At 41.5% G+C, this 13,982-nt stretch overlaps 1 protein-coding gene across 1 annotated transcript in view; it reads right to left on the bottom strand.

The window, feature by feature from the left end:
- The window catches only part of CFAP61 (cilia and flagella associated protein 61), a 218,618-nt gene that overhangs the window by 190,974 nt on the left and 13,662 nt on the right, over window positions 1-13,982 (bottom strand). Inside the window, exon 7 of the mRNA XM_045574878.1 lies at window positions 2,894-3,026. Coding sequence (XP_045430834.1) covers window positions 2,894-3,026 — 133 coding nt within the window. The remainder of the gene's footprint in view (window positions 1-2,893; window positions 3,027-13,982) is intronic.

Raw genomic sequence — 13,982 nt, 5'->3', positions numbered from 1 at the left:
CTTAAGAATTCTGCCATAAAAGGCCAAGACCAGTTTGGCTTAGTGGATAGAGCGTCGGCCTGTGGACTGAAAGGTCCCGGGTTCGATTCCGGTCAAGGGCATGTGCCTTGGTTGCGGGCACATCCCCGGTAGGGGTGTGCAAGAGGCAGCTGATCAATGATTCTCTCTCATCGATGTTTCTGACTCTCTATCCCTCTCTCTTCCTCTCTGTGAAAAATCAATAAAATATATTTTTTTAAAAAGAAAAAGAATTCTGCCATAAGAGAAAGCAAGAAACGTGGAGCAGATATATTCACAGGATATCCAAGAAACCTCAGAATTCCTTGTAGGGATAATGGAGATATTTCACCTATGAAGGAGATGAGGGCTACTTCAAAAGTGAAGCCAGTAACACAAAATTGCAAGGAACATTTAAAAAGCAAGGAAATATGACACTATCAAAGGATCACAATTATCTTATAGTAACCCAATTCAAAGAGATGGAGATCTCTGACTTACCACATCAAGAACTAAAATAGCTATTTAAAAGGACCTTAATGAACTACATGAAAGAACAGAAAGACAGTTCAAGAAAATTGGGAAAACAATACACACACACACACACACACACACACACACACACACACATTGAGAAGTTTAATAAAGAGACAGAAATAAAAAATTTAAAAGAAATTTTGGTTCTGAATAATACAATGAATGAAACAAAACAAAATGCAATAGAGAGCATCAACACAAGACTTGATCAAGCAGAAGAAGTAACCAGTGAGATCAAAGACAGGATCTTGGAAATTATCCAGTCATAGAAAAACAAAGAAGAATGAAAAAGAGAGGAAAAAGTCTAACTGATCTAGGAATATTATAAAAAAAGATCAATTTGCAATCATTGGATTTCCAGAGGGAGAAAGAGGGAATGGGGGGACAGAAAGCTTATTTTTTAAGAGCTTATTTAAGAAGAGCTAAGAACATCTCAAATCTAGGGAGAGATTTGTATATGAAAGTTCATAAAAGTCCTAAGTCACCAAAGTAAACTTCAAAAGGTCCCCTCCAAGTCACATTTAATAAAACTGTCAAAAATAAAAGACAAGTAGAGAATCTTGAAAGGAGCAAGAGACAAGAAGCTGCAATTTATTATGAGGCTATCTTAGCAGAAACCGTACAGGGCAAGAGAGCATGAATGATATATTCAAAGTGCTGGAACAAAACCCTGCCAACCAAGAACATTTTACCCAACAAAGCTATTCTTCCAAAATGAAAGGTAGATAAAGACTTTCCCAAAAAAACAAAAGCTGAGGGAGTTCATCACCACTAGATCACCATACAAGAAATACTGAAAGGACTTCTTTAAACTGAAATGAAAGGACACTAATCAGTACCATGAGAACATATGAAAATATACAACACACTGACAAAGGTAAGTATATAGTCAAATTCAGAATTCTCTAATACTGTAATATGGTGGAATGTTGAAACTTAACTCTATTATAAAGGTTAAAGTCCAAAAGTATTAAAAATAAAAATAGCTATAATTTATTAATAAATACACAATATTTAAAAAGGTAAATAGTGACATTGAAACAAAAGGTTAAAATTTTTGTATATGATCAAAGTTAAGTTGTTATCAGCATAAAATAGGCTACTACATGTATAAAATTTTATGTAAACCTAAAGTAATCAATAATTACTCTAAATGTAAATGGATTATACTACATGTATAAAATTTTATGTAAGCCTTATTGTAAGAAGCAAAAGCCTGCAGTAGATCCCCAAAAAATAAACAAAAAAGAATATAAGCATACCACTACAGAAAATCAATAATTAACAAAAGAAGGCAGAAAGAGATAATTAAATGAATAGGGTACTACAAAAAAAAGAAAACAATAACTTCTTACCTATCAATAATTACTCTGAATGTAAATGGATTATAATCTCCAATCAAAAGATATAGAGTGGCTGGATGAATAAGAAAGCAAGACCCAACTACAGCTGCCTACAAGAGACTCACTTAGCACTAATGCTAAAGTGGAGGGGGGGGGCGCCATGGAGGAGGGAGGATGTTCCATGCAAGTGTATCAGACAAAATAGACACTAAGCCAAACATGGTAACAAGAAACAAAGAAGGTCATTATATAATTATAAAGGGTTCAATTCATCGATAAGATATAACAATCATAAATATAAATATAAGCACATATATATGTGTTTATATATATATCTATATATATCTATATATATATGTATATATATATATATATATATGTTTGTGTGTGTGTGTGTGTGTGTGTGTGTATCTGGCTACTTAAATATATTAAGCAAATACTAAAAGATATGAAGGAAAAAATAGACAACAATACAAGAATAGTAGGAAACTTTAATACCCCAAACATTGGATAGAACATCCAGATAGAAAATCAACAAGGAAACGGGCTAGATTGATACTTTAGATCAAATGAACCTAACAGAAATATACAGAACACTCTGTGGTTTTTTCAGGCCTCAGGTAAGATTCCAGAAGTTTAAATTTAAAAAATTTGACTCTCAAAAGAAATTTCAATCGTTGTACTGTTGATATTTGGCTCTGTTGACTAATGAGTTTGCCGACCATTGGGCTATACCATTTCATAATCCCACCAGCAACATATGAGGGTTACAATATCTCCACATCTTTATCCACACTTGTTACTGTCCTCTTTTATTATAACCATCCTAGCAGGCATAAAGTGGCAGAATCAGGACACTTGTAGGGCATATCCCAAGTGATGGGGGTCACAGGGCAAGGATAGTACAAAGTGGGGAAGACAACCTGAGAGGTCATGAAGCCCCTGGGTGCAGTGGGGACAGTGCTGGGCTGGCGGGCACCAGGACAACGCTTATCCCTAGGGGGTTAATCACCAACCTCACACACGACAGCATGATTCTCCTTGTCTTGGGCCTCTATTAGTTCAGCCAGAAAGTATTCGCCATACGTTGCTCTCAGAATTGTGTCATGTTGCATAAATATTGGCATGAGATCGTCATGATCTTCCACCCTGTTTAACAGAAAGACTTTAGTTCAGTGTTCTTTCTTTAAAAGGAGCACCTCTGTGCCAGGCCTTGTTCTAAATGCCAGGAGTACAACAACATGCTGGTGAAACGAGTTTCCACTCTAATAGGAGAAACAAATGGTGAAAATGTAACAAACACATCACTTCACACATTTCAACAATGACAGTGCTCTGGGATAGAGAGTGATGGGGTCGAGTGATCAGGGAAGACCTACCTCTCTGAGGAGGGATGTCAGAGTTGGGACCTGAATGAGGAGAAGGAGAGGAAGCTATGAGGAGACCGGGGATGAAAACTTGCTGGCAGAGGGAACACACTCGGCATGTTCGGTTGTGAAAGGTAGAGCAGCTTGGCATGAGCCAAAGAACAAGATGCTGGGGAAAGCATTGCCCAAATGTGCTCCAAAGAACACTGCTTCTGTGCCATTGTCCCCAGAATCCTCTTCCTCCCCCCAAAAGAATTCCTGCGATATCTTGACACTTCACATGCAGGGGGAAACACTGACTTTAAAGGCAATGAAGTTCTGCTCACCATCCATTTTCAGGACCCTCTACAGTGGTGGTTCTCAACCTTTTTAATTCCATGATCCTTTAAAACAGTTCCTCATGTTGTAGTGACCCCCAACCATAAAATTGTTTTTGTTGCTACTTCATAACTGTAGTTTTGCTACTGTTATGAATCATAATGTAAATATCTGTGTTTTCCAATGGTCTTAGGTGACCCTGCTAGCTGTTCTCAAGCTGTGGGTCCCAACCCACAGATTGACAACTGCTGCTGTAGAATCTACAGTGACCTTGACAACCAATGTGTGTGTGTGTGTGTATGTGTGTGCGTGGTGGAGAGAGAACCCAAGAACCAGATTTATGGCAGTATAATGATGCTAGCCTTGGACCCATTTTGCTGCCATATTTAACAGTCTTTTTTTTTTTTTTTTAGTACATTCTTAGTTATATTTAGTGTTCTATTTTACTCTTGAAGATGTTCTTATACTTTTATCCTGATACTTTTCTTGTTAAAAATATACACATTTGCATTATATTTTTGTATATATCTCATTTAGCTACTAACCTCCTCCCGTTCATTTCTTTACTATGGCATCTTCATTAGCCCACTTTATCTTTTATATATATATATATATATATATATATATATATATATATATATATATAATTGATTTTTTTACAGAGAGGAAGGGAGAAAGATAGAGAGCTAGAAACATCGATGAGAGTCATGGATCAGCTGCCTCTTGCACACCCCCCACCGGGGATGTGCCCGCAACCAAAGTACTATATGCCCTTGACCGAAATAGAACCCGGGACCCTTCAGTCCGCAGGCTGACGATCTATCCACTGAACCAAACCGGTTTCAGCCCACTTTATCTTCTTTATGCTCTCTTTTATATTAATAGTAGTTCCACCTATGGAGTGATTAGTATGTATATAAAGCTCAGGCGCTTTCTTTATCCAGATTATCATGGCAACCGCAGGAGGAGGGCACCATAGTCACTCCTCAGATGGAGGAGAGCAAGGCTCATGGGGATGATGGAATGCTTTGCCTGAGACCATAGAAATAGGTGGCAGCAGAGCTATGCTAAGAACTCAGGTCAGCTGATCTGGACCCAGCCATCACATGCTACACTCAGCCAAGGAGGCACTTCAAAAATCTTCCTTTAAATAAGCATTCCTTTTGAAAACTGGCAGCAAGAAGCACAAGCCATTGATAGGAGAGACTTTGGCTCAAGGACAACAGATCAACACTGTGGGTCATCCGGCTAGCCCTGCCACAGCTCCTCCAACCCTTGTTGGAAAAGACCCCCCTCCCCCCGAATCCTGCCACAGCCCCACCCCCCAGTCTAAATGCTGTAAAATGGGCCACCCTGTGCACTCAGATCAAAGTCTCCACCCTTCTCACGGAATGAAACCTTTCCCTCTTGTGAACACAGGCTTAACTTTTGGAATAATGATGGGTTTTCATCAATAATAAGCATCTTGATGGAAGAAACATATATTTGAAAAACTAGATTTCTGCCCTATAAAACCTGAGAGCTTAGGGGAGAGCCAGCAAACAGACCACGGCACAAGAAGAAAAAATACAATCTCTTGTCAACACTTCCTGGAAGGAGAGACAGCAGAGGGTCCTTATCCAGGCAACCAGGATATTTGCTTGTTATACTACCAACCTGGGTCTAATGTCACCCAACAGGCTCCTTCCACATGCCAGGGCATCAGAAAGATTCTCTAGTGGTGAGTGGGAAATAGGGAACCAGAAACAAACACCAACTGTGTTTTTAGGACAGACATGACCATTTCCAAAACTATTTTAGCTCTAGCCGGTTTGGCTCGATGGAGAGAGCCTCCGCCTGCGGACTGTGAAGGGTCCCAGCTTTGATTCCGGTCAAGGGCACATGCCTGAGTTGTGGGCTCAATCCCCAGTGGGGGGTGTGCAGGGGGCAGCTGATCAATGATTCTCTCTCATCATTGATATTTCTATCTCCCTCCCTCTTCCTTCCTCTCTGAAATCTATCTATATATATATAACTATTTTAGCTCTGCACTCATTTTTTAAAAGTAGTTCTTGACCTCCTGCCCATCTATTTTTGTGTGTATGTCACCTTTGGCTGGGATGCACTAAGGCCCCACAATAAATGTGTCAAAGCTTATGGAGTGCTTTTGAAAAGATTGGAGAATAAACCATACAGTGTAGTGGTCACAGCCTGGGCTGGGAAGCTAGAATGCCTGAGTCTGGATTTAGTAGCTGTAACCTTGGGCAAGTCCCTTAACCTATGTCACAGTTTTTTCACCTGTCATAAAAACAGTAAATGATCAAATAATAATAAAAACAGGTTATTATCATTAACACCATTATTACTTAGGTAGCAAGGGTCAATAAGAACAGTTGTAGGACAATGGTTAATGCATGGAAGAGGCTGTCACTACAAAAGCTTGAATTATTGCACTAGTTGCCCCTTGGCCACTGTCAGAATAAACTCATCCATTCCATCCACCATCACTAATCTGTTTAAAATCCTGCTTTCTTCACCTCACTTCCTTACTCAAAAGCTTTTGCCAGTCTCCACTGTTTCTAGGATGAGCCAGAGCCCTCAGCCTCATTGTTGATGCCCCCATCTTTCCATCCTCAGCACCAACAATGAAATAAGTTGATCTACTTATTGTTCTTAGAAGAGCACCTCCCCTCCTTCCACCTCTTTTCCTCTCCAGCACTTTGACCCCCTCACTTATTCCAAATTCCAGCATCTTTCAAGGCTCACCTACACCTCACACCCTCCAGCCTTCTGTCCTAGAAACCCCAATGACAGGGTCACCACTGGGTACTCATTGGCCACTTCCGGTGTTAACATCAATGCAGGTCATGTTCCCAATCCAGGACCATGCTCTTCAGGGATAAGGGGGAGTTCTCTGTCTCTCTGTGATGAAGACTCTGTCCTTGACCCAACTCTGGCCAGGACACTCTGAGCCCTCCTCTCAATGGGCCTCAATCTTGGCCTATAAAGATCGGAATAAACACTGACATATTTTCTAACAGCTTACAGTCACATTCTTAGGATGACCCAACCCCCGCTTAAAGTGTCTCCAGGAGAATGCTTAAGGCTGCCAAAAAAAATGTCCTGTTTATTCCAGCTGACACCTGTGGATAGGACCCCTGTCTCTGAGTCTCTGTTGGAGGGGGCAGGGGAGGGGAAGTAATTTCCATAAGTGCCAGTTAGCAAACTCAGGTGGTTTTCACTTGGACCAATCCCCCCTTCCCACTTTATATAGCTTTTTCCTTCCCTGAGTCTATAGGGCCCCTATCGCCTCCTTCCTCTCTGTTTAAAACTCCTCCTCACCTCTGTACAAACAGAAGTTGAATTCAGTTTATGTTGAACTCTTTTCCCTGTGGCAATATTTATTACTGATTAAAATCTGCCCTTACCACTTTAACCAGTGTCTGGCTTTGCTTACATTTCACATCTGCACGTACCGTAGCCTGCAGCGCAGGTGCAACAATAATTGCCAAAATGGATGGGATCCTTATCATATCAGGACCTTGTCCATGTTCTGCATGCACTGAAGTGCCATAGCTAAGCCTGCTTTTCAGGGGAGAGACATGTGGCCTGAGAGGGCGTATCTGGGAGTGAGCCCACAGCCCCACACTGGCAGCTCCACAGCCCTTACACTCAGCCTCCTTCTCCCCTTGCTGAGAAACCTGCCTAGTTACTTCAGCATTATGCAACTACAAAAGGGCCAGGAAAAGGATACAATGTGGTGATGTAAGGGTGAATCCAACACCCTCAAGTTCAGTCTCTGGCAGGCAGTAAGCCCCCAGCAGCATTTGTTCCTGAGAGACTTCACACACCCCTGTTTTGTGCCAGAAATCACTTGTCAGTTGACTCTACCTGAGCACCTAGGACCTCAGCTGAAAGAGCTCCACTGGTTCCAGAATCCACTCACTTCCTCACTTAGCAACCTGCTGAAAGGGTGCTAACAGCTCTAGCCTTGTTGACTCAGTGGCTAGCATCAGCCTCTGGACTGAAGGATCTTGGGTTCAATTCCACTCAAGGGCAAATACCTCAGTTGCAGGCTCAATTCCTGGCCCCCAGGTGGGCGCCTGCTAGAGGCAATCAATCGATGTGTCTCTCTCACATATATGTTTCACTCTGTTTCTCCTCCTCCCTTTTATTCTCTCTAAAAATCAATGGAAAATATCTTTGGTTGAAGATTAATAACAAAAAAAAAAGGATGCTAACAGAAGTGGCTTTACTCTGTAACAAGTCTTGGATGATATTAGTTTTTTAAAAAGATTCTAAGAGAGAATAGCCAACAAATTCATCTTCAAACATTATGAGAACCTGCATTAATATTTAGTAAAGAGACAATTATTTTAAATTATGGGGAAATAACCCAAGATCCTAATAATTTTCATCTTAAGTTGGTCAAGACTGCTCCAACCAGGGGACACCAAAACAAACTATGTACATGGCCTTATCTATATGATGCACACAAAAATATTAACCTATGGATATAAAAATCAGGAATAAAAGTTCAGAGAGACTCAGGGCTGTAAGGCTACTCATGAGCCCTCAATAGCCCATTAACAAAATTATCCATAATCATACCTCAATACTGGTTCTTCTGGGGAAAAATAAAAGGAAACACGTAAATTGTGGCGTTCTAAAGAGTCTCTCCCTTAGCCCTTCCCCAAAATGGGTAAAGAGGAACTTGTTCTGTTAAATGCATTCCTTGGGGTAATTGATAATTTATGATCTTGCATCAGCCCCCGGTGCTAATGATAAAGTATGACATCAGCCTCACAGAGTCTCAAATGGCACATGACAAAGTCTAACCCCACAGAAACAAAGTGCCCTGGATACCAAAAACAATTCATCCATCAACATGTTTATTATTTTTATTATTTTTTAAATTAATTTCTTTATTGATTAAGGTATCACATATTTGTCCTCAATCCCCCAATCCAATCCCCTAGTCCCCTCCCCCCCACTAATGTTCCCATCCCCTATTGTCCTTGACCACTGGTTAGGCACATATGTGTGCACATAAGTCCTGTGGTCGATCTTTCCCTTTTATCCCCACCCTCCCTTTGAGATTCAACCCTCGGCAGTGAGCACCGCCTGCTGTCAGGAGGAGAGCCCGGACTTCCTGTGAGTTCCTTCTGCACAGGAGAGCCAGGGGCCCCTCACCTCTCAGGCACAGCATGTCAGTAGTGATGCCTGGTGACTGTGGAAGGTTGAGGTTCACCCGCATACAGCACAGTGGGAATGGCACCATTCCCTGAGTGAAAAGCAGCATTCCTTATTTCTTCCACTCAGTACAAGGCATGGAGGAGGCAACCATATGCCTGTTAACATAATCCATTAGAGGAGATTTCATTTTAACTTGTTTGGAGCAAACAAAAGGCCCATCCCATAGGTAGAGACTAACGGATTGCTCAGGCACCTAAATGTCCATCAGACTCTGAGGAACATGCCCGATGAAAATGGAGTACAATCCACACTTAAATCCACAGCCTCTCAAGGATACCTCTCCTCACTTGGGTACGGATGTCCCTTACGCTCAGGAGGAGGCCAGGTGGAAAGTGACCGGGACCCGGTGGCTCTCACTGGCTCCCTGGGAGGTAGGGACAAGTAAGAACACGCTCACTCGTCATTCCCACTATGTCATTTAGCTGGGTTTTCGGGAGCTTTGTGCTGCCTGGATGCCACTGACCTTCCCCAGGTGGCTGGCACAGTCTCTCAGTGACAGGCAGACTGAGACTGCTTCAATGCCTCAGCATCCTGTCCACTCTGCTGTATAATTACAATCCTGGAGGAAAACCTACAGGCAACCCTCCCTTCAGGGCAGGAGGTGCACATGTCCTTGCCAGCAAAGAAGCCGTTGCAAATTCTCAGATAGAAGGTTCACACTTAAGGGCTATGACAGCAGCAGCAGCAGGCCATCTCTGCATTCAGAAAATTGGCAGGGCCTCGGCTCTCCTATCTGATGGTATTTTGCACATCTAGAGAGGATTTGCATTTCATTAGCTAGACTTAAAAGTGTAGCATTGAAGAGTGCTTCTGATATCACTTTAAATGCCATGAATATTGTATTTCTTCAAGCCTGAGTGTGTGCACATATGTATATTTTAAGAAATCAATGAATGGCCTTAGCCCATGTGGCTCAGTTAGTTGGAGCGTAGTCCCAAACACTGAAAGGCCGCTGGTTCGATTCCCACTCAGGGCACATACCTAGGTTGAGGGTTTGTTTTGGTTCCCCATTGGGGTACATGTGAGAGGCAAGGATCAGTGTATCTCTTTCACATCAATGTTTCTCTTTCTATCCCTCCCTTCCATTCTCTAAAATCAATAAACATTTCCTAGGATGAGGATTTAAAAAAAGAGAAATCAATGAATGAGCAAAATAATTCACAGAGGATCCAATTTAGTGATAGTGCTAAACAATGCAGTATATTTTAGCTAAACCAACCTTTTGCCATGAATATGGTTTGAACCTGGGGAAGGAGAAACTCCAGTTGACACATTTTTTTTCTTAGATGTGCAAAACAAAGCACCTTTTTCTTCCCAAGATCTCTTATGACCTCTAGTGGTCTTTCAGAAAATCAGATCTACCATTCCTAAACTTACTCCACTTTAGTACTTTAAAATGAATTTTTATTCATTTAATAAAATAAATTTTATAACAATTTAGCTTCTACTCCTTGGAAAATGTCATTTTTTAAAAATTTACAAAAAATTTAAAGCCTTATGTGAATTCAGAGCATATTCAAGGCCAATTAAAGGCCCCTGCCAATGACACTATCAGGATCTGACCCAAAAGTCTATCTGGGCACAGCATCGCTACAGCTGGACTGTTAACCAGTTCTACTGGCTGGGTACCAGGACTCCTAAAGATCGATGGTGAAATTCCTAAGTGCTCTATCCCTTCTTTTTGAAGGCTTGAGGATATTCATGACATAAGCATCAGAATGTCCATTTATATGAAACTAGTACCCTGTTTCCCCAAAAATAAGACAGTGTCTTATATTAATTTTTTCTCCCAAAGTTGTGCTAGGTCTTATTTTCAGGGGATGTCTTACCTTTCCATGTGCTAGGTCTTATTTTCGGAGGATGTCTTATTTTCGGGGAAACACGGTAGCCAGGTGCATGAAATTCATGCACGGGGAGGGGGTGTTCCCTCAGCCCAGCCTGCACCTTCTCCAATCGGGGACCCCTTGGGGAATATCCAACTGCTGATTTTGGCCAGCTCCCACAGAACATCCCTCTCACAATCTGAGACCACTGGCTCCTAACCACTCACCTGCCTGCTGGCCTGATTGCCCTGACTGCTCTCCCCTGCTGGTCTGATCCTCCTAACTGCTCTCCCCTGCTGGCTTGATTGCCCTAACTGCTCTCCCCTGCTGACCTGATCACTCCTAACCACCTCTGCCTTGGCCCCACCACAATAGCTTACTCCAAAAGGACATCTGGAAGGTCGTCTGGAAGTTGTTCGGTCTCTTTAGCATATTACCCTTTTATTAGTATAGATTGCTCAGAAGTCAAGCTTAGGTAGATTCCTATGAAGCATGAGACTACCAGATGCTTAACAAAAATAGATGCTTTGAGAGGTGAAAAATTAGCATTTAAAACCTACCAACCTTATGTTTTAAAAGTCCTAAGTTTTATTTCATCTATTTTAAAGAGTAATGATGTTGACCTAATCTGCTTAACCAGTGTCTTCAAAAAAGCAGTGAGCCACTTTAGTTACAGTAGTCCCCCCACCTTTTTTCTGGATGTGTTTTCCAAGGTTTCAGTCAAACTCAGTCAACTGAAGCCCAAAAATATTAAATGAAAATTTCCATAAGTAAGCAATTCATAAGTTTAAATTGTGTGCCACTGTGAGTAACATAATGAAATCGCCCCACCCTGGATGTGAGTCATCCTGGGTCCAGGGTATACACACTGTACACGCTAACCTGTCAGACAGTCACTTAGTTTCAGTTATTAGATTGGTTGTCAGAGAAAGCTCACACTCACATAGCCTTTCTTACAGCATATTGTGTCAGCTGCTTTATTTCATTATGTTATTATTGTTACCTTTTACTTGCCTAATTTATAAATTACACAATTACACTTCACAATAGGTTTGTATGTACAGGAAAACTCAGTATAGAGTTTTGTACTATCAGGGTCTTAGGCAAGGGGTTTGTCTTGGGCTGTATGCCCCGGGGAAAGGGGGAGGGACCACTGTACTTTACAGCACTGACTGACAGCACATAATCCTTTCCTGGTGAGTCCTTCCCTCCCCCCATGATCAGATGCCCTTAAATTATACTTTCCTGAAGGGCAGGAGGGACTAATTTACCTGTGCTGATACTAACAAGAGAAACTTCATAAATCAGAAAGAAGGATCTGTAAGGTGTGAGTAAATCAGTTAAAACTATTATTTCACTCACAAAATTCCTTTGCTTCAGAATGTGTTTGGCTTGTGTTAGCATTTGTATCCAAATCCAAAGGATTTTATAAAGAGAGGATGACAATGTGAGTATTTAGCTATGAATAAGAAGTAAAGAAAAATAATCTTCTACGAGGAATTTTCTTCTTGTTCTAAATTAAGTGACTAACTGGTATCTGAACTTATTCTCCTCGATAATCTTATTCTAGACACATGCTGTCTGGATCTCAGAATGCAGAGTAAATGCTTTACATGAAGAGTAAAAATGGAATCATTTTACATTGTTTGGAAAATGTTCAACATATGTCTTTCTCCTAGTGCTTTCCTTCATCACCAAACTTCCCTAAAGAGCAGTGAGGATGACCTTGCCTTAACTTCCTTACCTGTATTCAACTCACTGAAATCTGATTAACAGTATCCAACTCTGCCCTTCAGGGAGGGGCAAGATGCATCTCCAAACCAAGTAAGTGGTCAGAAGTAGGGCACTGAGTGGCCAAGGCTGGCACAGGGGAGCCAAGGGGATGAGCTTGGAAGGGACCTGAGGTCCAGACCTTGAGGAAGGCAGAGTTCAGAGCCATAAGAATACGGCAAAAAGAGGAGAAGCAAATTGGGATGAGGTGGGGTTGGGCTGCAGTCTGGGAGAGTGGCCAGTGTCAGGGCAGGCAGTCACCCTCCCTCTCATCCCAAGTTCGCTTGACTTCTCTTCAATAGATATGGAATTATTCAAGTTATTAATTTATCTCAAATGAGTCTGGGTAGTTGGTGTTTTTCAAGGATTTGGCCCATTTTCTCTAAATCATTGAAGTTACACAGATATTGCAGCACTCCCCAACCCTTAATGTCTGTGGAGCCTGTAGTAGTGTCACCACTTTTATTCCCAGTTTTCTGATTTTTCTTCTTTTTCTTGATCAGTCTGGCTAGAAATCCATAAATTTTTCTCAACTCATCTGTGCCTTTTTAAATTTTCAAGTCCAATGGCCTCTCTTTTATACTCAAATTATTTAACTGCCCTTCACTGTTTACCTCTTCAAGAGTCTTTGACTTCTTCCCCTCTCTCCCAGTTTTCTTATTATCAGTAGCAGTTCATTTTCATCTCTCAATATCCTGCTGGACAATCTCCTTTACTCTCATGATATCCTCCCTCATGAAAGGGCCTGTATTTCTAACTCTCTCCTGTTCATTTAATACCATTATTTCTACTTTCAGCTAATGAACCCTGATAGCAGCTCCCCGAAACCTGATTCATCATTAACTCTTTTCATTCTTGAACTTCTCCATCCAAATTGCATTTTTACTGATCCATTCCCCCCTGGATTTCTTTAACTTGTAAGGCCTAAATTCCAGCCGGCTGCTCTGTGCTCCTCCTCTGTAAGCCATTGACCACATGGAAATCAGTTACCTAGTAACATACAGAGCAAGCATATCATGCCTTTCTTCTTCAGTGCTCCCTGCTGGCTCCAAGATAAAGCCTTCTCATTACCGTACTTCCGTTATCCACAATCTGCTCTTTCTACCCATTCCCTGAACAGCGGCTGTGCCTGCTAACCTGCCTGGTAATAGACCGGGCACTTTCCTATCTCCACGTCTTTGCTCCTTCTGCCACTCTGACTGAACTCTGACTCAACCTTCCCGACTAGACTCAGAGGTTATTTACTAAAATGTATAGATATATTAAGAATGCAGTTTGGCCCAATCAGCCTGGCTCAGTGGTTGAGTGTCAATCAATGAACCAGAAGGTCACCGTTTGATTCCTGGTCAGGACACATGCATGGGCTGAGGGCTCGATCCCCAGTGTGGAGCATGCAGAAGGCAGCCAATCAATGATTTTTCTCATCATTCTCTCTCTCTCTCTCTCTCTCTCTCTCTCTTTCTCTCTCTCTCTCTCTCTCTCTCACTCTCTTTACCTTCCTCTCTGAAAGCAATAAAAATATTTTTTAAAAGAATACAGTTTGATGAGTTTTGACAACTATCTAAACCACAATCAATATACAAAACATTGTC

The sequence above is a fragment of the Pipistrellus kuhlii genome, unplaced genomic scaffold, assembly GCF_014108245.1.
Source record: "Pipistrellus kuhlii isolate mPipKuh1 unplaced genomic scaffold, mPipKuh1.p scaffold_m20_p_6, whole genome shotgun sequence".
NCBI classification, from domain to species: domain Eukaryota; kingdom Metazoa; phylum Chordata; class Mammalia; order Chiroptera; family Vespertilionidae; genus Pipistrellus; species Pipistrellus kuhlii.
Note: the sequence above shows the minus strand (reverse complement) of the source record. Positions and strands in the feature narration are given on the sequence as shown.